The following is a 25,948-nucleotide window of genomic DNA, read 5'->3' as shown; positions in this document are numbered from 1 at the left end:
TCACCATCAGTAACACACTACAACGGCAGGGAATCAAATCCCGCAGTGCCAGACGTGTTCCGCTGCTGAAGCCAGTGCATGTCCAGGCCCGTCTGAAGTTTGCCAGAGAGCACATGGATGATACAGCAGAGGATTGGGAGAATGTCATGTGGTCAGATGAAACCAAAGTAGAACTTTTTGGTATAAACTCAACTCGTCGTGTTTGGAGGAAGAAGAATACTGAGTTGCATCCCAAGAACACCATACCTACTGTGAAGCATGGGGGTGGAAACATCATGCTATGGGGCTGTTTTTCTGCCAAGGGGACAGGACGACTGATCCGTGTTAAGGACAGAATGAATGGGGCCAAGTATCGTGAGATTTTGAGCCAAAACCTCCTTCCTTCAGTGAGAACTTTGAAGATGAAACGAGGCTGGGTCTTCCAACATGACAATGATCCAAAACACACCGCCCGGGCAACAAAGGAGTGGCTCCGTAAGAAGCATTTGAAAGTCCTGGAGTGGCCTAGCCAGTCTCCAGACCTCAACCCCATAGAAAATCTGTGGCGGGAGTTGAAAGTCCGTGTTGCTCGGCGACAGCCCCAAAACATCACTGCTCTTGAGAAGATCTGCATGGAGGAATGGGCCAAAATACCAGCTACTGTGTGTGCAAACCTGGTAAAGACCTATAGTAAACGTTTGACCTCTGTTATTGCCAACAAAGGTTATGTTACAAAGTATTGAGTTGTATTTTTGTTATTGACCAAATACTTATTTTCCACCCTGATTTACGAATAAATTCTTTACAAATCCTACCATGTGAATTCATGGATTTTTTTTTCACATTCTGTCTCTCACAGTTGAAGTGTACCTCTGGTGCAAATTACTGACCTCTGTCATCATTTTAAGTGGGGGAACTTGCACAATCAGTGGCTGACTAAATACTTTTTTGCCCCACTGTATGTGTTCTCAACAATGTGTGCCATAAGAACATTAGCTCTGGACCTTTAGTGTCAACTATGTACAAGCGAAACAAATAAACACATCTTCTGGTGGTGGGCTTTTCACGCAGAGCTGGTGGAACCACTGCAAACACATCTCACACTGAATCAGTAAAAAAATAAATAATTACAAATCCCAATGTTAAAATTTCATTTATGGGAATTGATCATAACAGTTAGCAGTCTTTCTTGATGTCATTACCCATTTGTTGTCAGTTTCATGCTCTTCTTCCCTGCAGAAATGACAGATGTTTGTCAAGTCATCTGTTTTAAAAAGTGAAAACATAGCACATAGAGTATACTACGTACTGCACTTATTACTTCATTCAAACAACTATATGGTTTGTTTCTACAGCCATCATGATGAAAATATTCATGATGTGAGAACATTGAATGGTGGAAAATGAGTTACCTGTCTCTAGGAGGAGAGTGGTAGCAATTTGCAGCCTGTGTGTGTTTATGGCCTTTTTTGTAGACGGAAAGTCTATTGACTCTTTTCGCAAGATCTTTTCAGCAAACTGAAACAGAGATTCTAAGATGACTAAATAGGCTAATATCATACCCTAACCATATTTTATCATCCTCTTCCAATTTTTTTACCTGGTCTTTAATCATATCAAAAAAGATGTCTGCATTCTCTTTTTCGGTTATTGGTTTATACAGATTACTATAGAATATGTTAATTTTCTCACTAATTTGGTTTGGTTCCTCTATCATAGCGCCATCCTTACTCAATTTAGTTATTTCTTTTCTTTGTTTGTCTACGCTTGTCTAGACTATAGAAATAAGATGAATTTTTTCCCCCATGTTCAATCCACTTGGCTTTGGACCTTACATATGCTCCTTTAGCCTTAATCAAGTACACCTCATCTAGTTGATTTTGTAAAGATTGTAAGCGTTCGGACTCTTCTGCAGTCATACAAGGCTTACCACATAATAAATGTATTTGTTCAATTAGATTTTTCTGTTTACGTATGCGTAGGGCAAACACTTTCTTTCCCGTTTCTATAGCTAGTTGTTTAACACTGTATTTAAACCATTCCCATTTACTGACATTAGTCATTCTCATATTGTTAATTTCTAATTTAAGTTTTTTAACTTGTGTACAGAAGTCTTTGTTTTGTAATAAACTATTGTTAAATTTCCATATGTTTTCAGATCTTTGTTGTTTACGTAGAGATAATGAGAGACTTAACAGACAACAATCAGTAAGTGGGGTTGATTGGGTCTCACATTTCGTAACATATGATGATACTGTTTGGGAGACAAGCCAATAATCTAATCTTGAACATATGTTTTTATTTGTTGGAATAAACCAAGTGTATTTCTTCGTATTTGGGTTTGTCATCCTCCAATAATCCATCATATTAGTTGTTGTATAAAAGTCACAAATAATGCTATCGTGTTCTGGTTGCGTCCCTCTCTGTGGTTGCCTGTCAAGCCATGGGGTTAAAATCGCCTCCAGTTATTACCTGGGTAGAACCATATGGATTACTCCAATTTGCAATTAATTTACTTAGGTTTGACATTATGTTTCTATTTAGAGACCTGTTATTGTATCCATACACGTTAATAAGAATAATTTTCTGTTCACAGACTTCTACCAACACCATGATCCAGTGTCCCATTCCATCGCTTTTATGGTCAATAGCTCTCCCTGCAAATTTGTTAAATAAAATCATCACTCCTGCTGAGTGAGTAGTACCATGTGAATAAAGAATACTTTCTCCCCATTGATGTTTCCAAAATGTTTCCTCTTCCTTACTAGAATGCGTTTCTTGTAAAAACAAAATGTTTGCCTTAATTTCTTTGCAGAATAGAAACATGGCCTTACGTTTGACATTGTTTTTTAAGCCTCGAACATTTAAGGAACTTAAACATATATAAGATGAAGAAAAAAAACAAGAACAAAATACAAAACAAGAACAGTATCGGCTTCTTTGGCACTTACTAGAAGAAAAGAGTGCTTGAATCATAGGCTGCATTTGCTTTGCCTTGTGGCCACCTCATAACAGTGATACAGTATGATGCGATCCCATATTAGATTCTTGATGAATGTGTGTTGTTGTTGTTCAACCTGGTTCCATGTGCCCCTTTTTAACTTTGAGCACCCGCCCCTTTAAATGTCTCTGCACGGCCCTGGTGGAGACTCAGGTCTTTTGGAGTGAAGGGCCCACTCCTGAAGACCTTCTATGACTCTGTGGTGGCCTCAGCTATCTTTTATGGTGTGGTCTGCTGGGACAGCAGCATCTGTGCCAGAGACAGGAAGAGACTGAACAGGCCGATCAGAAGGGCCAGCTCTGTTCTAGGATGCCCTCTGGACCCAGTAGTGGTGGTGAGTGACAGGAGAATGGTAGCTAAGCGGTCATCCCTGTTGGACAAGGGATTACAATGAGTGCAATACTCTTTCTGGCATCGTTGTATTATACTCAATTCTTTTTCAATTTGTATTCTATTTTATTCGATTGCATATAGTATTTTATTTTATTCTATTGTGTACAGCAGGGGTAGGCAACCTTTCTGATGGCGAGTGCCATTTAAAAGAGGTCAGTGTGCCATATGATTGCATTATCAATAAATTTAATAACGCTCTATATTAACAGTTACACAATATATAGAACCACTTTATAGAACTATATTTGTTTGCAGATGTTGGCAGCTATCAGTGAATAGTTATCAGCTATTTTGAAACAAAAAAAAAAGACACTTTTTATCCATAACATAAACTCCATAACAGCAATCGAACTGTACAACAGAAAATGCAAATGCTATTTATGGTCTCCTCACAACAATGATAAGAAAAATAAACTGGGCCAATATGGCATGTTTGTTAATACAGAGACACACATGTTAATGTGATCTCTGGTCTCCCACTCAGAGACACATGTCTCCCAGTGTCCAGCATTCAGACGGCTACCTGAGGACACTCATGTGAGAGAAAATATGCTCACACAGATATGTAGAGCCAAATACTGTCAATAAGGCCTCTGCAATGTTCTGAAGACAGTTAAACTTGTCAGGTAGTGATGTCCAGCAGGTGAAAATGCAAGCTCCATGAACACACACAGCTGTGGATTCCAGCTGCTTCGATGTTGCATTAACTGGCATTAACTGGCATTAACTCAGCCAGTTAATGTGAGACAAATCCAGCTGCTCATTAAAGATTTCTGGTTTGATCAGAAAATAAAACATTGGTCCATACGCCTGAAAGTCCCAAAAGCGCATTGTGAATTCTGTCTCGAGTCTACGGATGTATCCGTGTATCTCCGTGGTGCTGATGCTGTGCTGAGCGAAAAGCTCCTGAAGCTTTTGAAGTGTCGGAATGTGGAAAGCTAAAAACGTTCCTCTCACCAGTAAGCTAAGTTATTTTTTGCCAATTACAATTTGAATCTGGTAGTTGGGGTTGTTAGCTAAGATACCGTCATTAAGAAGAGGCACCACTAACGTGTCTATGCGAGCTGAATTGCGATGTGCACCGCTGGTGCGGCCATTTATTTTTTGATGCACCTTCTCAGATTAATTCACTGCGTGTCGTGCCCAGGGCTGGACTGGGACAAAAAAAACAACCTGGGCATTTTGACTAAAGACCGGCCCACCAGGTATTAAAGCCATAAAGCCTTTGAATGAAAACAAACGCTGTTGTGACAGTGATGTACAGTCTTGCTGGTATATGTATGATTTCTATACATTTTACATCAGATAGAAACTTTGGTTGTAAGCTTCAGATAATTATTTAATAACAGCTAGACATTTTAAACAAGAATAAGAAAGTATTTCTTTGTGCCCCCTTTTCCCTGTTAATGCCCTACCTGGCCCCCCTGGCAAAACTTTGATAGATCCACCCCTGCACAGTTACCAGCTGTCAGCTACTTAGAAAATGATCCTGGTATTATTTGTCTCTCAGAAACAGTTCATAACTTCCCTTCAACTCATTCATGTCACCTAAAAGGTAAACCTGTTTCTAGGGATGCACCGATACCGGTATCTGGTATCGGCCTCGATACCACATTTTCTAAAGTACTCATACTCGTTAAAAGTCCCCTGATACCGGGGAACCGATACCACAGTCTGAGACCTCTCTATGTTTGAGCGGCATGTAAGGGGTTAATCACAGGTGCCGAGTGCCCGCCCCCAGGCCCCGGCTGCAGCTCAGAGCTGGGAGAAGGCGAGGCGAGACATATCAGCCGTGTGGAACTATTTCAAAGTGAATGAAGACCCAAAAAAAAAAGGCGGACTGCAAATTGTGCTCAGCGAAATTGTCCAGAGGAGGCTCTAAAGGTAGTGCATTTAACACAAGCAATTTAATCGTACAAAGAGTTTACCCACGCTTATTTACCCATGCTTATTAGCACAGAGGAGCATAGCTGATGCTATAGCAGTGGGACGGAAAATAGTTGGGCATTTTAAACATTCCGCCTTAGCCTACTCCCGCCTCGAGGACATTCAGGGACAACTCAACCAGCCAATAAGGAGACTGCAGCAGGACGTACAGACGCGCTGGAACAGCACGTATTACATGCTCCAGTCCCTCATTGAGCAAAAGCGAGTGCTGGGCGTGTCCGAGCACGAACTCCCTATCTCACCGCTCACCAATGGGCTCTTATGGAGACGACTGTTGCCATCCTCGCCCCCTTTGAGGAACTAACTAAAAAAGTGAGCAGCTACGACGCACTAGCCTCTGATGTCATCCCAGCTGTGACTGTGCTAGTGAGACTTCTAAACAGAGAAACAGATGAGGACCACGGCGTCAAGACAATGAAAGCAACCTTACTGGCAGCTGTCAAGAAGCGCTTCAGTGACCTCGAGACCAACCCACTGTACTTCATCTCCACCATACTTGACCCAAGGTAAAGTCTGTGTGCTATAGGTATTCAATGATAAACTACAGTACTAAATGTAAGATTATTTTACATCTGAAATATTATATATTTGTAACTAAAATACACAAATACAAATGTATGCAATATATATAATATGAAATACATTTCCCTTATTATTACCAGAAAGTCAAATGGCTGGCATTTGTCACAGTGGTTTAGGGGAAACTAAAATCAGTCCTATTTTTCCACATATTAATACATTCATAAATTTTGTGCAGGTATAAAGATCGCTTCTTCTCCAACAACACTGCTCCAGAGGCCAAGCTGCACCTGAAGCAGGAGCTGCAGATAATGTCCAGAGCTGAGGCAAAGGGGAGTCGGGCAGAAGCTGCAGAACCTCCTGCTAAACTGTTCCTCAAGGCCCAGGCCGGCACTAGCAGCAGTCTGGACACTGTATTTGAAGAAATCGCTAAGGAGCAGCCCCAGGCAGCACAGCCGCTGGCAGCAGGTGCTGCCATTGAGCTCGACACATACCTCGGAGAGGCCCCAAGCCCTCGTGAAGACAGTCCTCTGAAGTACTGGGGTGTCAACAAAATCAGGTTCCCCACTTTGGCTAAAATGGCCCCTAAATACCTCTCAGCCCCATGTAGCAGTGTGGAAAGTGAAAGGCTTTTTAGCTCAGTGTCACACATTATAGGTGAAAACAGAAACAGGCTGACTGCTGGTAATGCAGAAAAGCTACTTTTCTTAAAAAGAAAACCCTGCCACTCACTTTTTCTAAATAGGCTCCATTAAGTGAGTCGTCTTAGACTTGATGTTAATACCTACCTCAGTTGCACTGACTGCCACAGTTTTATGTTGGTGGATGTTGTCAGTTTATTCAAATATTGTGCACTAAATAGCAAAGGTGTTTATTAATGCCCCTTCTGTTGTTCAAAGCGGCAGAGTTTACAACAAACTGAAAAAAAATACTTGAGTTGCACTGTCACTGTTTAATTTTTTTTTCATAATTATTTATTCTGTAATATGTTGCATACAACATGCTTTTCATTTTAAATAAATATTCTTAATTCCAAACCAGTCCCTTGTTTTTTTGTTAAATTATAGGACTAAAGCTGTTACCTGTAAATTTAAATCATGTCCAGTTCAGCGAGTACTGAAATGCAAGTACTCGCACTCATACTCGTTTTCCAGAAAAGTGGTATCGGTGCATCCCTACCTGTTTCTCCATCACCTGTTCAGCTCTGATGATTCAGTAAGGACATCTCCTGGTTTCATCTTCATGTTTCCCGCTCACCAGATGACCAAACCGATATCATGACCAGCAGCTTTTACAGCTGTGGCTCCAGCAAACATCAGCTGATACTAGAAATTAATATTAAATAAATTCTAACAACAGCTGATCAAGCTTAAACGTGCAGCTGTTGTCTAGCGCGACATCTGCTGGTTTCCTCTTTCTGGCGCAAAGTGGGCGATAAACAAACAAGAGAGGAAAGCCGATCAGCTGATCATTGATCAGTTTCATGATTAAAGTAGCAACAGGAGAGGGAGGGAGGAGAATGAGAGAAGAAGAGGCAGCTGTGCAGCATAAAGACAGAATAAGTCCAGCTTTGTGTCTTTTCTTTCATTCTAACTGAAATCCGGGACAAACTGCATCCCTTCTCCGCTCAACACGAAACACGTAATAATTTCTCTGAATGCGGGACAATTCCGTCTTTTTACGGGACGGTTGGCAACTCTACTAACTAACCTTATGAATAAAATGAAGTTCAACATCAGTAACATCAAAGCACCCACCCAGCTGTATAGAAACTCCGTCATGCTAGTTAGCATGCAGTACGAGTTATTGTAACTGACTGTAAAAAGTCAGCATAACGAAAATAAACTCCACCTAAACTTGGTTTATATCTGACCCAGATAGACTGCAGGTCATAACTTCTTACCTGAAGTTCAGTTCACCTGACACTCGGACCGGTGGCCGCCTCGGGTCTCTCCTCCTGCCTCCCCTCCTGCCTCCCCTCTCCCTCATCCACCTGCTGGCCTCCACCACTTGTTAATTTTATTGAATCTGTGGAAGTTCCGCGATGCCACCACCAAACAACTGAGTTATTTTTACACACCGGCCAGCATCTGGCCAATCCGCTTTCATTGTTTATACCATTACAAAAAAACAAAATAAAAAAAAAAAAATCGGGCCACCGAGCAAATGCCTGGTAAGCCCAATGGCCAGTCCAGTTATGGTCGTGCCATCAGTTAACCCTTCGCGTGCCAACTGTGGCACGCGTGCCTAGGGTTGCCGACCCCTGGTGTACAGTATCTTATGGATATATTATTCCAGTGTTTTTTCTCAAAATTTTCTATGCAACTTTACTGTTGAGGAGTACTTGGTGAGGGCTAGTTCTTTTAGGTTCAGCAGCTAACAAGATGATGTATCGGTCAGGATACAGGAAGGAGGACAACAGGCTTCCACTTTGCTGGATTGTCACCGCCAGCTGTTTTATTGCCACCTAGATGCTCAGTGTTGCCAGCAGTCTGTAGTAACAAACAAGTTGCCATGAGTATATAAATATATACAGCAAGAGCTTCACTAAGATAAACATAAAGAATTAAATGAAATAAACCAACAAATCCATCTGAATATACACATAACACAACATATATGATTTGAACTATGCCAATCTTACATCTCTTGCTCCAAACACAGAAAGGACACAATAAACACAGTGAGAATGTCATACATAGCCGAAACATCCACTCTAACTGTAAACAAAGGGACTTTGGCGCCATTGTGTGGCTGAATAAAATTACTACACAATGGCGGCGGCCAGCGGCACATGCCTCTAGTCACGAGATGAAAAAATGAGGTGCTACAACGCGGTAGAATGTAACTAAAGCCGCGGCCAACATCAGAATCGGAAAATAAACATATTTAAGGAAACTTACTTCCAGTCAGGAACTTAACACTTGGAGCATCACCTTGAAGGATGGCAACCAGGAACACAGCTTACGAGGTAAACAGAACTAACACGGAAAACAATCTCCCCTTCTCGAGTAGCATTGCGTTACACCCAACTTCTGCCTACGTCATTTCCTACGACTCCACCCCACACAATATTGCAGAACATAGACATAAAATCCCAGAGCCTTTTATATAGCCACCCCCAAATGTGGTTACACATTTGCTCTCCAAAAAAGGCTCCTTAATCAGTTCCGGGAGGCGACTTGCTATTCTTCTCAGTATCGCTGTCTTCCGATGGCACGGCAGGTAAAACTACCAACCGAGCAACTGGTCTGGTGTAAACACGTCCATTAACGTTCACATCAGCAGATCTGACAAGTCCATCATCACTACGATGAATCTTGATCACATGGCCTATTGGCCACAAGGCTCGAGGCAGCTGCGGATCTGCAACCATAACAACTGCCTTTTCCAGAAGTTCAGGAGGAGTTGACTGCCACTTCTGCCTCGCCTGTAAGCCAGGCAGGTATTCCTTGATGAATCTTGCCCAGAACTGATCAGCAAGAATCTGTGAGTGCCTCCAACGTCGTCGACTGAGGTTCTCTGTCTCTGAGTAGACCACCTGGGGTAGTGATCCATCAGGCCACCCCATGAGGAGACTATTGGGTGTCACAGGGTCCACATCGGCTACGTCGGTGGAAACGTAGCCTAAGGGCTTTGCGTTAAGGATCAATTCCACCTCCAGCAGAACTGTACGGAGTACCTCCTCGTGAAGAGGTTGGGAACCCACACAGGTGCGCAGAGCTGTCTTCACTGAACGGATTTCCCTCTCCCATACACCTCCGAAATGTGGGGCTGCCGGGGGGTTGAACTGGAATCTGATCTTCTGACGGGCGAGCCTCCCTTGCAATGTCTCTGACATGTTGGCAAAGGCTTCTCTGAGTTCTCGTTCTCCCCCTTTGAAATTGGTCCAACAGTCTGACCATAACTCTGCCGGTGTCACTCTTCTGGCTATGTATCACCTCAGGGCCATGAGGAACGCATCCGTGTCTAAGCTACTTAGGAGATCCTTTCTGTGCTTCGAGGCATGGGCATGACTGATTCCTTTGGTGCATTCAGTGGCGGCATCTGTGGGTGACGGAGTAGAGGTGTAGCATGCCTGAAGACTCCGTCGACCATCCTGAAAGTTGTTCTTGCCTCAAGCAGGGCCACAGCCTGCTGATCCTGTTTTGACCGAGTGACCTCTTTCTCGGAGCGGTAAGGCACCACGTCCACCTGCCAGAGCCGCTCCACATGCTTGAGCAACTCGTCTGATTGGGCGGATGTATACAGGGATAGGACAGGCTGGGTCTGCTGCCCCATGAAAAGACTTGGCCCTTGAAGGGTCCAGCCAAGCCGGGTGTGGACTGCTGCTGGGCCTCCAGGTGGGCCGAGGCGGACTGGTTCTATGGGAGTGATCAGGTGTGGCTGGTCTGAACCAATGAGGAGCAGAGGCATGGCTTCCTTCAGGGCAGGGACCGGGATCCCATGCAGGTATTTGTACTTCCTTCTCAGCTGATCGATAGGATAGGTATGGTGAGCTAAGTTGAGACGATCTGCTGTAAACGCTCCATCAATCTTGTAGTAGGATCCAGGGTTGGTAGCAGCAGAGACGCTGAAGGATACGGTATGTCCGTGAAGCATCTGAATATCTTGGCGGACGGTTCGTAATGGCAGGTCCTCCGGGATGCCTGCCAGACCAAGAGTCTTTGCAGCAGCAGGGAGCAGCATGGTCCTCTCTGAACCATCATCAAGTATAGCAAAGGTGTCTAGAGTCCGCTCTCCATGGCTCAAAAGCACATGCACACATTCAATAATTACTGCTGCTGGTTTTGTACACAGATGAGAACTTCTTTTTAGCTCAAAGCTAAAAGCATAAATTTAAGAATACATGTGTCTTCAGCATGACACGATTGCCAGCCCCATGGCGATCAAGGTAGAGTGAGCCCAAAGCGGAACTGGTTAGGTAGCTTTCCTCCTTTGCAGCCATGCCAGCATTGTTTCCTTCTGTCCTGGCATTTACCTCGTGAAGAGCCAGCAGATGTTTACCCTGGCAGCGGCTGCAGGGTTTCTTTAGCGTGCACTGAGCAGCTAAATGAGTTTGGGCACAGCGCCAGCATCGTTTGTTGACCTGTATCCAGTCCTTTATTTCCTCTTTGGAGAGCTTGGCTACATCATCACATTGGCTAAAATAGTGTTCTGTGCTCTCACAGTAGGCACAGTAGACTTTGCTCTTGACCTTCCCTCTAGATCGACTCTCCTTCACTGGTGGAATGGTGTGTTCTGATGGCCCCTTTAGGTTATGTAGGACTGTCACGGTTTGTCGGCCTGGACGGGCCTCAGCCTTTACACTGGTCCTTTCTCTACTGCTCCTTACGCCTGCTTGGCCGTCAAATCCTTGACACCAGGACTCCTGACAAAGCCATGCAGATAGGTCGTACAGAGTGTAGGTGCTCCCGGGCTGCTTAAACTGGTGTCAACGAAAATCAGCTCTCTGTTCGGCAGGAAGCTTACTTATTAGTCGGGAAACGTGGGATCCACAGTTCAACTCCAGTTCTCCTTCTAGTCCTAATGTTTGTAACAGCCCAACTAGTGACTGCACCTGAAGGGAGAACCTTTGGAAGGCTACTATGTCACCTCGGCTTATTTCAGGACCATCCAGGACACTTGCTATCTTTCTCAAGGCGAGCTGATAAGGTTGTCCAAATCCCACCTTGTATGAGGAAAACGTTGATGAACTTTGAGCAAATGAAACCACAACTTTAAAAAATGAATTCCCAAAATTAATTATTTCGACATCTTAAACACAAAATCATAAGTTTTAATACCTACAGCAAGTTTAAGAAAAAAGTAAAAGATTTTAAAGATCTTTCAACCTTTTTTCTCAAATATAAAACAGCAGATGACACTTACATGCATCCTTTATGGGATTCTCTAAAAATATCTAAATTCTCTGCATCAACAAGAAAATGAACTTGACACTAAATTATAAGATCTGTAAAGATCCGGGTCAATTCTTACCACAGTTGCTGCCTCTGAATAAAAATCTGGACAAAAAGAGAGCCACATTATTAAATAAGCTTATGTTTAATGTCGGGAGATGTGTTATTGAACTGGATTACGGAGCAGCCCCCCTACTGTAATTCAGTGTTACAAGGAAATTTTTCATAACTTTCAGGTCAGATTTTTAATAAGCTGCAGGAACCCTGTTCAGTGTGAGTGGAGAACAGCCAAGTCTCCTCCTCTGATAAACCTCCATCTGTGCCACTGAAAACAGTTAATCTGACTCTGACTGTAAACATGTTTCCATTTGTCACTTCAGTCTTTACCCTGAAATACAGGAAATGAAATCACAGCTCAAACTTCATCCAACTGCTGGAACAAAGCGAACCACTCGACATGAACATTGAAGCAGAACAGTTTAGAAACCTTAAAATGAGACTAGGGAACCATTTTCATTGATAGTTGCCTCATCAGATCTTTACAGGAGATTCAATCTGACCTCTGTGGAGCCTGATCTCAAGAGTTTTGAGTCTGACCCTGAAACCACAAGAGGACCTTTCTGTCTCTTCATATTCACTGTGATGGGAGTGATTTCAGCCCTGAGTGATCACGCTGATGTTTGCACAGAGCAGATAATTTAGTGAATGTTTTGGCACATTGGTAACAGTGAAACAGTTTATTAGTAACGTGGGATTGTTTGTGTTTGGAGTATGAACTGAGATTCCTGAAGCTCTTGTCACACTGATCACAGCTGTAGTTTCCTTCCATGTGTGTACATTCATGCTTGTTTTGATGACCTGATTGTGAGAAGCTTTTGTCACAGTGTCTGCACTTGTATGGTTTCTCTCCTGTGTGGACTCGTTTGTGTGTTTTAAGCCCACTTGCAGTACTGAAAGATGACCCACACTGATCACAGACGTACTTTTTAACCCCACTGTGAATGAGTTCATGTTGTTTTAATCCACTTAATGTGGTGAAGCTTCTCCCACATTCTTTGCAGTATTTCAGTTTGTCTCCAGTGTGTTTACGTTGATGTGTTTTCAGGGTTTGTTGCCGACTGAAAGTTTTTCCACAAGTGTCACAGTGAGATACTGTCCCACCACCACAGTGATGACAGGGCTGGGAACTGGATCCATCTGTGTTGCTCTGCTTCTAAACAAAGACACAAAGACAGTGTAAGTCAGTCCTTCAACATTTTTATCCTGAACGTCACCTGAAATAAAGAGCAAATAAAAAACAAACAAAAATCATAACTGAAATGAAAATCTGAATAATCACTTAGAGCTGCTTTTCCATGCAGTAGAATTGCTAACATGCTAACACAGTTTAATGAGCAGAGTTGTTCCAAACAGTCAGCCAAAAATGACAAGATAAAAATATAAATACATACCTCACAGTAACTGCAATTGTTGAGTCTCTTTCTGGTGTGGATCTGTTGGTGTCGTCTCAGGTAACGTGGAGATTTAAAAGTCTTCTCACACAGGTCACATTTATGAGGTCTCTCCTCAGTGTGGGTAAACATGTGTTGTTGTAAATGCGTGTTGGTTGTAAACTGTTTGCCACACTGATCACAGCAGTACACATCATGTCTGGTGTGAATGCGTAGGTGTCTATTTCGGTTCTGTTTCAGGCTGAAAGTTTTTCCACAGATGTCACAGCTGTATGCGTTAATTCTGGAGTGGGTAACTAGATGACTTCGTAAGTACCTACTGTGAGTAAAAGCTCTGCCACACTGATCACAGTTGTACGCTTTAACTCCACTGTGGATGAGTTGATGTCTTTTTAGGGAACCCTTCCTGGAAAAAGACTTTCCACACAAGTCACAGCTGAATGGTTTCTCTCCAGTGTGGATGACCTGATGCTGTTTTAGTTTAGCCTTCAAAGTAAAACCCATCCCACACTCGTCACAGGTGTGTTTTTTCTCTCTCTTTCTTCTGTGAGGTTTGTCGGCCTCCTGAGAGCGTTGACTTCTTGCTCCATGTTGGTCCTGCAGTGACAGAGATACAAACAGAGGCAGTGAGTGAAATGCAGTCGTGGAACAAACTCAACCTTCAAACTCCCTCCATTAACACTAGTTTTAAACCTGAAGGTGGAGTGTGGCACCAAACACCTTAAAGGTCTCTTATCCCCACCTGCTGGTAGTAGAAACACATTACATCCAACCTGGTGTTGAAAATAATTCATGACTGTTCAAACACTCTAAAATCATTTTTCCTTATTTTCCTTACTTTTACTCCCCACATTAAAAAAAATCCTTACTACTTATTATATTTTCAAAACAGACTTTTCACTTTTGGTTTGAGAAATTTGAGGGGAGTTATTTCATCACTAAGGGCATCAAACATCAAACTGATTTGAGCCTGAAAAGTAACACATCAAAGACAATCCTGATCGTGTACTAATCACCAGGGTATGAAACATAAAAAGAGATGAAAGAGGCAAAACTGTGAGTCATAGTCTTGAGTTAAAGTGAGACGTTGTTCTTCTTTCTTTTTTGCACAGCACCTGAACAAACAGGTAATTTCAAATGCAGCGTTTCTATCAACAAACATCAGCAAACACACAAACTGCAGTTTGTCTCACAGTGTGTTGCTGGCTAAAGGTCCAGCTGCTGTACATCACAGGGAGAGAAAAGAAAGAGAGCTAACTTCACTCAGAGATGGAGAAAGATAAGACACACAGGAGAGGAAGAAGAGAGGTTAGATTTAAAGGGAAGGACTGCTCAGTGGGATCTGATCAACTGGAGATTAAAGCTTACATGTAAGTCCTCATGTGTTGAAATCAGATATTGGGTCTGTACTAGAGACGGCACGATACCACTTTCTTATGTCCGACACCGATATCATAAATTTGGATATCTGCCGATACCGATATGAATCTGATATAGTGTGTTTTTAATCAATAAATTTTTTTTTAATATCTTGCTGCTTTTTGTATAAGTTCATACTCAAGTTAAAAAAACAACAACAAAAAAAACCACACTAAACCTATTCTGTTATACCTGTATGCAAAAAATACACTGCACCCAAAATATTTTATAGTTCAGCAATACTGATCAATCTAATAAAAGTAAACCTACTCCATCCTCCCTATTCTGGTATTTTAAAGAGTATGCAACCTAACTAATAGGGCTCCAAAACTCCCAGCAAAAAACAACAACAACAACAACAAAAAAAAAAAGGTAACCACCCACCCTCCACCTCATTGAAAAATGCACGGAAATCAATTATTTTTCAAGAACATTTAAATAGATTCAACATCTTTCTTCAACAGATTTGCAGACTGCACAGATGGTACCTTCCCAAAGGAAAAAGTAGTACAGCTTACTAGGGTATATTAGACTTAATAGTTACTATATACAGTAATAAACTTCTATACATTTTACATCAGATTAAAACTTTGGGTGTAAGCTTCGTATAATTATTTATTAAAAGATAGACATTTTAAATGAGAATAAGAAAGAAAAGTATGTCTTTGTGCCCCCCTTTTCCCTGTTCATGCCCTATCGGCCCCCCTGGCTAAACTTTGCTAGATCCGCCCCTGCACAGTTAGCAGCTGTCAGCTACGTAGAAAAAGATCCTGGTCTAGAAAGTAATATTAAACAAATTCTAACAACAGCTTATCAAGGTTAAACGTGCTGCTGTTGTTCAGCCGCTGGTTTCCTCTTTCTGGCGTGAAGAGGGCGATAAACAAGCAAGAGAGACGGACTCGCGACAGAAAAGCCGATCAGCTGATCATTACTCAGTTTCATGATTGAAGTAGCGGCAGGAGAGGGAGGGAGAGAGAGCAGAGGCAGTCGCGCCGTATATTGGTTGTTAAGCTTAACGCGGGAAAGCTTTACAAACATTCAGAGATGAACTTACACACTTGCTTTACTTCTCTCTGAGAAAACTTCCTCAGAGATGAAATGCCAGATTGGTAGCCAGGCTCCAAATGCTCAAACAGAGCGCAGACAGGTCCCGCACGCCACAGCCGCTCTATCACGTGATGCATACTGCTGCCACGTGCTACGGTTATGAGCTGAGTTACGCCATGTCGCAAGTTTTGTGAGGTGCTTTTTTGATATTTAATGGATTGGATTACATTTTTTATTTCTCTCCGATATCCGATCCAGTAATTTACGTCAGTATCAGACCGATACCGATACGTAATATCGGATCGGTCCATCTCTAGTCTGTACATATGACATTATGTCTTTTTTTCAGATTATGAAACTTGCTGCAAAACAATCTGAGGCAGATTAACTGTGCCTCAGATGCAGCCTTTTCCCTGCAGTAGAATTGCTAACATGCTAACACAGTTTAATGAGCAGAGTTGTTCCAAACAGTCAGGGTAAAATGACAAGATAACAATATAAATACATACCTCACAGTAACTGCGCTTGGAGAGTCTCTTTCTGGTGTGGATCTGTTGGTGTCGTCTCAGGTCATATGGAGATTTAAAAGCCTTCTCACACAGGTCACATTTATAAGGTCTCTCCTCAGTGTGGGTAAACATGTGGTATTGTAACATTTGGTTTGTTATAAACTGTTTGCCACACTGTTCACAGCAGTAAACATCATGTCCGGTGTGAATGCGTAGGTGTGTATTTCGGCTCTGTTTCAGGCTGAAAGTTTTTCCACAGATGTCACAGCTGTATGCCTTAATTCCAGAGTGGGTAACTAGATGATTCTGTAAGCTGCTACTGTGAGCAAAAGCTCTGCCACACTGATCACAGCTGTACGCTTTAACTCCACTGTGGATGAGTTGGTGTGATTTTAGAGTATCCTTTCTGGAAAAACTCTTTCCACACAAGTCACAGCTGAACGCTTTAACTCCAGTGTGGATGACCTGATGCTGCTTTAGTTTATCCTTCACAGTAAAATCCTTCCCACACTCGTCACAGCTGAACGGTCTCTCTCCAGTGTGGATGACCTTATGCTGTTTTAGATTAGCCTTCACAGTAAACTCCTTCCCACACTCATCACAGCTGTATGTTTTTTCTCTCTTTCTTCTGTGAGGTTTGTCGGCCTCCTGAGAGCGCTGACTTCTCGCTCCATGTTGGTCCTGCAGTGACAGAGATACAAACAGAGGCAGTGAGTGAAATGCAGTCGTGGAACAAACTCAACCTTCAAACTCCCTCCATTAACACTAGTTTTAAACCTGAAGGTGGAGTGTGGCACCAAACACCTTAAAGGTCTCTTATCCCCACCTGCTGGTAGTTCTAACACATTACATCCAACCTGGTGTTAAAAATAACTCATGACTGTTCAAACACTCTAAAATCATTTTTTTCCTTATTTTCCTTACTTTTACTCCCCACATAAAAAAAAGGACTTTCTACTCATTATATTATCAAAACAGTCTTTTTACTTTTAGTTTGAGAAATTTGAGGGGAGTTATTTCATCACTAAGGGCATCAAACATCAAATCAATTTGAGCCTGAAAAGTAACACATGAAAGACAATCCTGATCGTGTACTAATCACCAGGGTATGAAACATAAAAAGAGATGAAAGAGGCAAAACTGTGAGTCATAGTCAGGAGTTAAAGTGAGACGTTGTTCTTCTTTCTTTTTTGCACAGCACCTGAACAAACAGGTAATTTCAAATACAGCGTTTCTATCAACAAACATCAGCAAACACACAAACTGTTTGCGTGCAGTTTGTCTCACAGTGTGTTGCTGGCTAAAGGTCCAGCTGCTGTACATCACAGGGAGAGAAAAGAAAGAGAGCTAACTTCACTCAGAGATGGAGAAAGATAAGACACACAGGACAGGAGAGGAAGAAGAGAGGTTAGATTTAAAGGGAAGGACTGCTCAGTGGGATTTGATCAACTGGAGATTAAAGTTTACATGTGAGTCCTCATGTGTGGAAATCAAATATTGGGTCTGTACATGTGACATTATGTTTTTTCAGATAGTGAAAGATGCTGCAAAACAATCTGAGGCAGATTAACTGTGTTATTTAAAGACTGCATGAAGATCCTCTGCAGGTTAGTGCAGGATAAACAGGTTAGTTTGCTGAACTGTGATGGATTTAAAGTAAAGAACAGTGTGTGACTGGTGCACAGTGACTGTGGTGCTCATGTAACAGTTAGATTACATCAAGTGTAGCAGAGATTCATTTAAACTGAAGCTCATGATGCTGACATTCATTCACTGAGTTCCACCTTCATACCAACAGTATAGTGTCTAATATAAAGACAGTGTACTGTCAGTGTAGAGGATGGAAATCAGCCAGGACAGCTCATGAAACATCTGCTGACATCTGGTTGAATTCAGTTGTGTACATCCACAGAGAGCAGCAGGTCAGCTGATCACAGCCTGTACTTTAAGAAAATCTACTGGAGCTCTCAATAGAAATTATTGTGAGCTGTGATTCTTTTCCCCACACTGAGCCACTACAGCTGATTTTAGGGTTCCCACCTGCTCAATCCCACTTCAACCTCTTCCCTGCTCATGTTCCTGTTTAGAGGCAAAGTCACCCTCTACAATGTAGGCAACAGAAAATACACATGTTTTATTTTCCTTCATTTTCTACTAAACTGATTCAAACAGAGAACCTTTATTAGAAATGAATAGTTTGTATTTCATCTACTAATCTTATTTTATTATTACATTAATAAAGCACAAGGTTCAGTTAACTTTGGATAAAAACAGTTCTTCAAGGAGCTACTTTTACTTTCTTACTCTGAGTACATTTCAGAGCCTGTACTTTTTCACTGTTACTTAAATAAAGAAGGTGAATGAATACTTTTATTGAAGTGTTTTTTAAAAACTAGTATCTGTACTTCTACTTAAGTATAGAGTAAATGTACCTTGAACGTGTATTTTTTGGGGTCATGAAAAAAATGTTATGTCCATTTGATTATTAATAATTTTGATGAATAAACCTTCCTTATTTTAACATGTGCTGTGGTCTCTAACAAACAACATAATATACGACACAGTGATATAACAGGTTGGGAGTATGAGAGTTTTAGACGTGACTGATTATTTGGTGAAACTGTGATATTTTCCTCACCTTCTGTGTTGAGCTCATTGTTTCCTCTGTAGTGACTCAGCTGAGTCCAGATGGCTGAAAATGTTCCTCTGCTGCTCCGTCAGACTCTTCTCCTCCTGCTGATCAGCTGGGACACAAAACAGATCTTTGTTAGGCTCCACACTGCACTGAAGAGTCAAAGTGTCTCATATGTTCATCTGACAACACAAAGTACAAATTTCACTCTGATTGCTTGTAGAAATCTTGTGAGACGTGTTGTGCTGCAAAGTGAGGAAACTCTCTCACTCACTTATACTTCAGGAGAAACTTTGTGACATTGGCTCTAATATTCTAAGCAGCCCTTTACTATGACAGGGCCAGAAAGTCATAAAGTCTTATTCTTCTTCCAAATCACCAAGAGCTGCACATTAACCACCACAATATATTTTTATTCTCTGTGCTTTCAAATATGAACTTTCATCTCTGTTTCATTAGTTTTTGTTAACATCTTCCTGTGCATCACTTTACAGCAGCCAGACTCATTAAAATGAGACTTTGTAGGAGTTCACTTCCTCTCATGTGTTCATCCACAGCAGCTGACTTAAGACTAAATAATATTTTTTATGTTCTTGACATATCTGTTAATTCAGTCGAAGTTGGTCTTTAGTTTGAAATCAGGTGTCCGCATATCCTGCCGTAATACTTAGAATACAAAGGAAACACAAAACATGGTGGAGGCTGACTTGACTGTAATTCTCAAACTGGAGGCTGGGTCGACAGCAGTAGCATGTTGAGCTAATGATTAGTTGGTGTTTTTCTCCAAACACTCTCTCACTCTTCTCTCAACGTGTTCACAATAAACTGTGAACAGACACCGAGGAGAGCAGCAGAAGACCTCATTCAGGAGCTAAACTCAACATGAACTGAACTCACAGTAAAGTTAGCTCGGTGCTTACCTTTAGATGAGCCCACAGACCGAGAGAAACTCCGCGATGAAGCTGGAACTCTTTCCAAACACAGGAAACAGATCAGGGAGCAGAGACCCACGTGGTTCACGCTGATCTCAGCTACGATCCAGGAGACAAGTGTGGGCAGATCGATGCAGATATCGATGGTTGGTTTAGTTTGTTTTATCATCCAAATTCACTATTTTACTCACTTTGGGTGAAAAAAAATAGCTCCGTCCGTCATACCGGAACACGCTTCTTCTTTACATTGTTTATTGGCGGTTGTCAAACACCAAAATTGTGCATTTCCGCCACCCACTGGTGTGGAGTGTGATTCGAAACGTCAACCAGCAACAATTTACTCTCTTTTAAAAACTGGAATAATTCCTAATAACTTTCACTTCTTGAGTCCTTTTTGCAGTAAATCAATAAGATCCAGTTTCATTTTTATGTTACTGAGGTTTTGGATCAGTTACCTTCCCACAGTGTAATATAACATGTTCTATAGTTTCCTCTTCTCTTTTTTGAATGCTTTGAATGGATGTTATAATCCACCATCACTGAACTGAAACGAATTCCTAACTATCAGTTCATCAGTTCTGTCTTTGATTAATTTCAGTGGGGTTTTTTTGTGCTGTACAAGTTTGATTAGATGATTTTAGGTTTTGTATGACGTTACTGTCATGGTCCTGGGTCGTTAGACCCAGAGTTTTGTGTTTAATATTATAAAACACTTGTTTTTGTTTTTCCCCCTTACCACACAGTTATACATCACATATTATAAATCTGACTTTGATAAATATTTAGATCTTCACACATTTCAGGGTCCAAGTGTGGGTTGACTGAAGTGTTTGGTTTCATCCCAACAACATCCTAAACTTTCATTTACTGTTATGTATGAGCAAAAACGGAAAATCAAAAACAACATGATAAATGCATTACTGTCTTCAGCCTCTAGGGAGCAATGTTGTTCAGGAAGTACATTCTCCTCTCATAAGCTGCTAAAAGCGCTTGTCTAACCAATGACTGTAAACAGAAGATGTAAAAGTTTATGAACAGTAAAACAGATTCACTGAAGCCACAGTAATATTAAACATACAGCACTGACAGTTCACAGACAGCATTACAGGTCAGGTCATTTTAAAAAAACAGTGTCACTAATACAGGACAAAGATACTGACTATAAAAATTGAAATCAGCCCTCATTAAGATCAGGATAACTGGTGACTTTAAGGGCATCAATCCAGTATGCCTCTGATGACAGGACATGAGCAGTGTTACAATTTATAAACTGATGAAAGATTTTATTACTTAAATCATGCAGGAGTGTTTTTTTTTTTTAAAATAAAATCTTTGGGGAAATAAAGGTGAGTCAACAAACAAATATATATTAGAAATAACTCAAGTTGTTCAAAGTTGGAAGAAAGCATGATCTCTGGGTGAAGACTGTAGTAACTGGAGGAGTAGGAGGAGGAGAAACAATGATGGTTTAATGAGCACTGAATAACAGAGGATCCGTATGTCTTCCATACAGTTACTGGATGACATGTTTCTACACAACAAGGACATGTTCACAAATTACTTTAAATGATCAAATTAAATGGTGCATCAGTGACTTTTGGCTGGATGGCTGGTCTAATCAGGTAAAAATACATTTTACACACAGTATTTATTCCATCTTAAGATTGTGTTTGTTGTTCGTATTGATGATTTTTCATGGTTTCCAAAACATTCTTCAGGTTACAAAAAGGTGTGAGAAAACTTTGAAGTACATGATTATATATAACATGTGAAAACAGAGAACATCTCCCTATGAACAGTGTGAAGCAGGGGTGTCAAACTCATTGTCCATCAGTGTCTAAATGAGTCTCACAGGCTTGAATTTGTGAATAATGAAACTCCACTTTCCATCCATCCATCCATCCATCTTCATCGGCTTTTTCCGAGGCCAGGTCGCGGGGGCAGCAGCCTAAGCAGAGAGGCCCAGACCTCCCTCTCCCCAGCCACCTCCTCCAGCTTATCCGGGGGAACACCAAGGCGTTCCCAGGCCAGCCGAGAGATATAATCTCTCCAGCGTGTCCTGGGTCTGCCCCGGGGCCTCCTCCTGGTGGGACATGCCCGGAACACCTCACCCAGGAGGCGCCCAGGAGGCATCCTTGTCAGATGCCCGAACCACCTCAGCTGGCTCCTTTCGATGTGGAGCAGCAGCGGCTCTACTCTGAGCCCCTCCCGGATGGCCGAACTTCTCACCCTATCTCTAAGGGAGAGGCCAGCCACCCTTCGGAGGAAGCTCATTTCTGCCGCTTGTATCCGCGATCTCGTTCTTTCGGTCACTACCCACAGCTCGTGGCCATAGGTGAGGGTAGGGACGTAGATCGACCGGTAAATTGCTTCACTTTTACACTCAGCTCCCTCTTCACCACGACGGACCGGTGCAGCGTCTGCATTATTGCAGCTGCAGCCCCAATCCATCTGTCGATCTCCGGCTCCCTTCTCCCATCACTCGCAAACAAGACCCCGAGATGCTTGAACTCCTCCACTTGGGGCAGGAACTCATCCCCGACCCGGAGTGGGCACTCCACCCTTTTATGGCTGAGAACCATGGCCTCAGATTTGGAGGTGCTGATCCTCATTCCCGCTACTTCACACTTGGCTGCGAACTGTTCCAGTGCGAGATGGAGGCCCCCACCCGATGAAGCCAACAGAACCACATCATCTGCAAAAAGCAGAGATGAGATTCTGAGGCCACCAAAGTGAAAGCCCTCTGCCACTTGTCTGCGCCTAGAAATCCTGTCCATACAAATTATGAACAGAACCGGTGACAAAGGGCAGCCCTGGCGGAGCCCATCACCCACCGGGAACGAGTCCGACTTATTGCCGGCAATGCGAACCAAGCTCTTGCAACGGTTGTATAGGGTTCGAATGGCCCGTAGCAATGGGCCAGACACCCCATACTCCCGCAACACCTCCCACAGGACACCCCGAGGGACACGGTTGAATGCCTTCTCCAAGTCCACAAAACACATGTAGACTGGTTGGGAAAACTCCCATGCACCCTCAAGTATCCTTGAGAGGATAAAGAGCTGGTCCAGTGTTCCGCGACCAGGACGAAAACCGCATTGTTCCTCCTGTATCCGAGGTTCGACTAGCGGACGAACTATCCTTTCCAGCACCCTGGCATAGACTTTCCTAGGGAGGCTGAGGAGTGTGATCCCCCTGTAGTTGGAACACACCCTCCGGTCCCCCTTCTTAAAGATGGGGACCACCACCCCGGTCTGCCAGTCCAGGGGTACTGCCCCTGATCTCCACGCAACATTGTAGAGGCATGTCAACCAGGACAGCCCTACAACATCCAGAGCCTTCAGGAACTCGGGGCGGACCTCATCAACACCAGGGGCACCAAGGAGTTGTTTAACTGCCTCAGTGACCTCGCCCCCAGAAATTGGTGGGTCATTCCCTCATCCCCAGACTCTGCTTCCTCCTCGGAAGACGTGTCAGTGGGATTAAGGAGGTCCTCGAAGTATTCCTTCCACCGCCTGACAATTTTCTCAGTCGACGTCAGCAGCGCTCCGCCAGCACTATACACAGTGCAGGTAGAGCACCGCTTTCCCCTCCTGAGACGCCTGACGGCTTGCCAGAATCTCTTCGAGGCAGTCCGAAAGTCTTTTTCCATGGCCTCTCCGAACTCCTCCCACACCCGACTTTCCATCAGTGTAAAGAAGTTAAATAATTAACTGTTTTTCTATATGATGAAAAGGCTCCTGTCAGCATGACTCTGAACCAAAGTGGGAAGAAATGTGCAAAATTACAGAAAAAGTTCTTGTAACTTATTGCACAGACTGAAAACAGAAATGTCACGGCTGGGGCAGCAGTCGTGTGGTGGAGAGAAAAGAGAAAACAGGGCTGATAAAACACTAAGCTGAATAACCATACCCTGAGGACTAATACAAAATAAGAATTAACACAAAACATAAGATGATACCAAAATGAACACAAAACGCTGGGTCAGTAACCCAGGATCATGACAGTACCCCCCCCACCCCTCAAGGGCTGGCTCCTGACAGCCTCAAAACACACCACCAGACCCAGGTGGGTGGTGGGAGGCCCAGGACAGAGGGCCCGGACCGGAACCAAAACTGAGCCCCCAGAGTCTCAAACAAAATGTTCACAAAACACAGACCGGGGCTTGCGAAACAGAGTCCAAAACATAGGTTAGGGGGCTGGCCAGGGGCTGACAGCCCAACAGTTCACTTAGTTCTGGTGGCCGGCCTGAAGGTTGCCAACACAGGAGCCCAGAGTAAAACGGTTCAGGAGGTCGACCACGCAGAGGGTTGTGGCAGCTATGAAATAGTTCAGGCGACTGGCCATGTGGACAGCAGCGGCGACGAACCATATCTGGGGGCTGACCACGCAGAAGGCAGTGGCAGCAACAAAAGTCCGGAGGCTGGCCGCGCAGAAGGCAGCAGCGGTGTCCAGGAGGTCACCTGCGATGGTGATGACGTCCAGCCAGCGGCCTGGAAAGTGGCCAACGATGTAGAGGCACCAGATGCTGGGCCAGGCGACACTGAAGCTGACGCTGAAGGAGAGGATGAGGACGCAGAGGCTGGACCAGGTGAGGATGAAGACACAGAGGCTGGACCAGACAAGGATGAGGACGCAGAGGCTGGACCAGGCAAGACTGATGCTGACGCTGCAGGTGTGGATGAAGATGCTGACGCTGCAGGCGATGATGAGGATGCTGTCGCTGCAGGCGAAGCTGATGCTGATGCTGAAGCTGATGCTGAAGCTGCAGGCGCAGAGGAGGATGAAGCTGCTGCTGCAGGCGCAGAGGAGCATGAAGCTGCTTCTGCAGGCGTAGAGGAGCATGAAGCTGCTGCAGGCGCAGAGGAGCATGAAGCTGCTGCTGCAGGCGCAGAGGAGCATGAAGCTGCTGCTGCAGGCGAGGATGAGGGTGGTGGCAAAGGAGCTGCAGGCGACTGTGATGGTCGGACGGGCTCCTCAGATCCTCCAGCGAAAGCAGGAGGCTGGAGCGGATCTTCGGACCCCCCAATGAAAACAGTCACAGAACCAGCAGGCACGGGGGCCTCTGGCAAACACAAAGCAGAACCAGCAGGCACGGGGGCCTCTGGCAAACACAGGGCAGAACCAGCAGGCACAGAGCACTGACCCTGCTCAGGCAGCGACAGCCGGGTGCAGTCCTCAACTGGCATCTTAGCTTCCAGGGGTCCAGAGTCAGCTGAGGGCTGTAACTCAGCCTCTGGGGAGCCCCTGGAGCGAGTAACAGTCTCGAAATTGGACAGTTCATGAGGAAATGTCTCTGGATTGACGTGTTTGTCTCTCTGCTCTGAGTGAGCAGTAGAAAAAAAAGTCCAAAACGGGCAGCGTAGGCACAGTCTCCTGAATAGAGGCAAGTGAAGACTGTGACTGAGCAAGTAACTGAGCTACTGACTGAGCTATGGACTGCAATAAAGGTTGTAGTGATGCTAGTTGTGATGGTGGCTGAGAACACTCAGCCCCTGAGTACAAAGTCCCAAAGTCAGAAACAACACGATCAGTGTCCTGTACACTTACCACAGCTGGGCTCGCTGAAGTCCCAAACTCTGGCTGCGGGATGATGCGCAGGCGGCACGATCGTTGCTCCCTTGTGGAAGAGGAAGTGGGGGTGCCTGAAGGAAAGGAGGGAAAACTCCGTTGCGGTGGTCCCTGCTGCGGTGCGGAAACACCAGTAGAGCCGGGTGGCACAATAGCAATCCCCAACATCTTGTAGAACGCCTGGGTAGGTATGAGCTGGCTGCTCGCGGGCTCATAATACTCCTCTTGGTACCGATTAGAGCGTTTTCCGCAAGACCAGGGCGGTGGCTTCCGAGAAAACGAGACGGATGGGTTGAAGGGTAGGTCGCATTTATGAACGGCAGCATGGAGGACCTCCCAGGGCTAGCCGGGTCCCATCAAAAGGTGAGCGACGCCCCCCTCACAGAATCTGCTGGATCCATTTTGTGTTCGCATCGTACTGTCACGGCTGGGGCAGCAGTCGTGTAATGAAGAGAGAAAAGGATCCAAAATGCAGGTACTGGCTGGGGTGCGAGTGAGTGTTTATTTACATACGTGACAAAGTGGCAAACAGTGTTGGGTAAGTTACTTTAAAAAAGTAATTAATTACTAATTACTAATTACTTAGTCACCAACTACGTCCCGGAGCCTGTTAATCAGGATGGTGTGGTCAATGGTGTCAAAGGCAGA

The 25,948-nt window shown here is 43.7% G+C and overlaps 2 protein-coding genes across 2 annotated transcripts; one reads left to right on the top strand and one right to left on the bottom strand.

The window, feature by feature from the left end:
• The first annotated feature begins 5,581 nt into the window (after positions 1-5,581).
• LOC148101581 (zinc finger BED domain-containing protein 4-like) lies at positions 5,582-6,594 on the top strand. The gene is made up of 2 exons (XM_087846478.1): positions 5,582-5,826; positions 6,078-6,594. The coding sequence occupies exons 1-2, from the start codon at positions 5,582-5,584 to the stop codon at positions 6,592-6,594; spliced, it is 762 nt and encodes a 253-aa protein (XP_087702604.1).
• Positions 6,595-11,913: 5,319 nt separating this feature from the next.
• On the bottom strand, positions 11,914-19,890 carry LOC148101580 (uncharacterized). Its single transcript, XM_087846473.1, has 5 exons — positions 19,718-19,890; positions 18,804-18,909; positions 16,166-16,846; positions 13,191-13,787; positions 11,914-12,952 (listed from the first exon to the last, which is right to left on the bottom strand). Exons 2-5 carry the CDS (start codon positions 18,819-18,821, stop codon positions 12,374-12,376), a joined length of 1,875 nt encoding a protein of 624 aa, XP_087702599.1. The 5' UTR covers positions 18,822-18,909; positions 19,718-19,890; the 3' UTR covers positions 11,914-12,373.
• Positions 19,891-25,948: the final 6,058 nt, after the last annotated feature.

Source organism: Neolamprologus brichardi, chromosome 9 (assembly GCF_056152115.1).
Source record: "Neolamprologus brichardi isolate AB-2024 chromosome 9, ASM5615211v1, whole genome shotgun sequence".
Lineage (NCBI taxonomy): Eukaryota > Metazoa > Chordata > Actinopteri > Cichliformes > Cichlidae > Neolamprologus > Neolamprologus brichardi.
The sequence above is the reverse complement of the archived record's forward strand: the minus strand, read 5'-3'. Positions and strand labels throughout refer to the sequence as shown.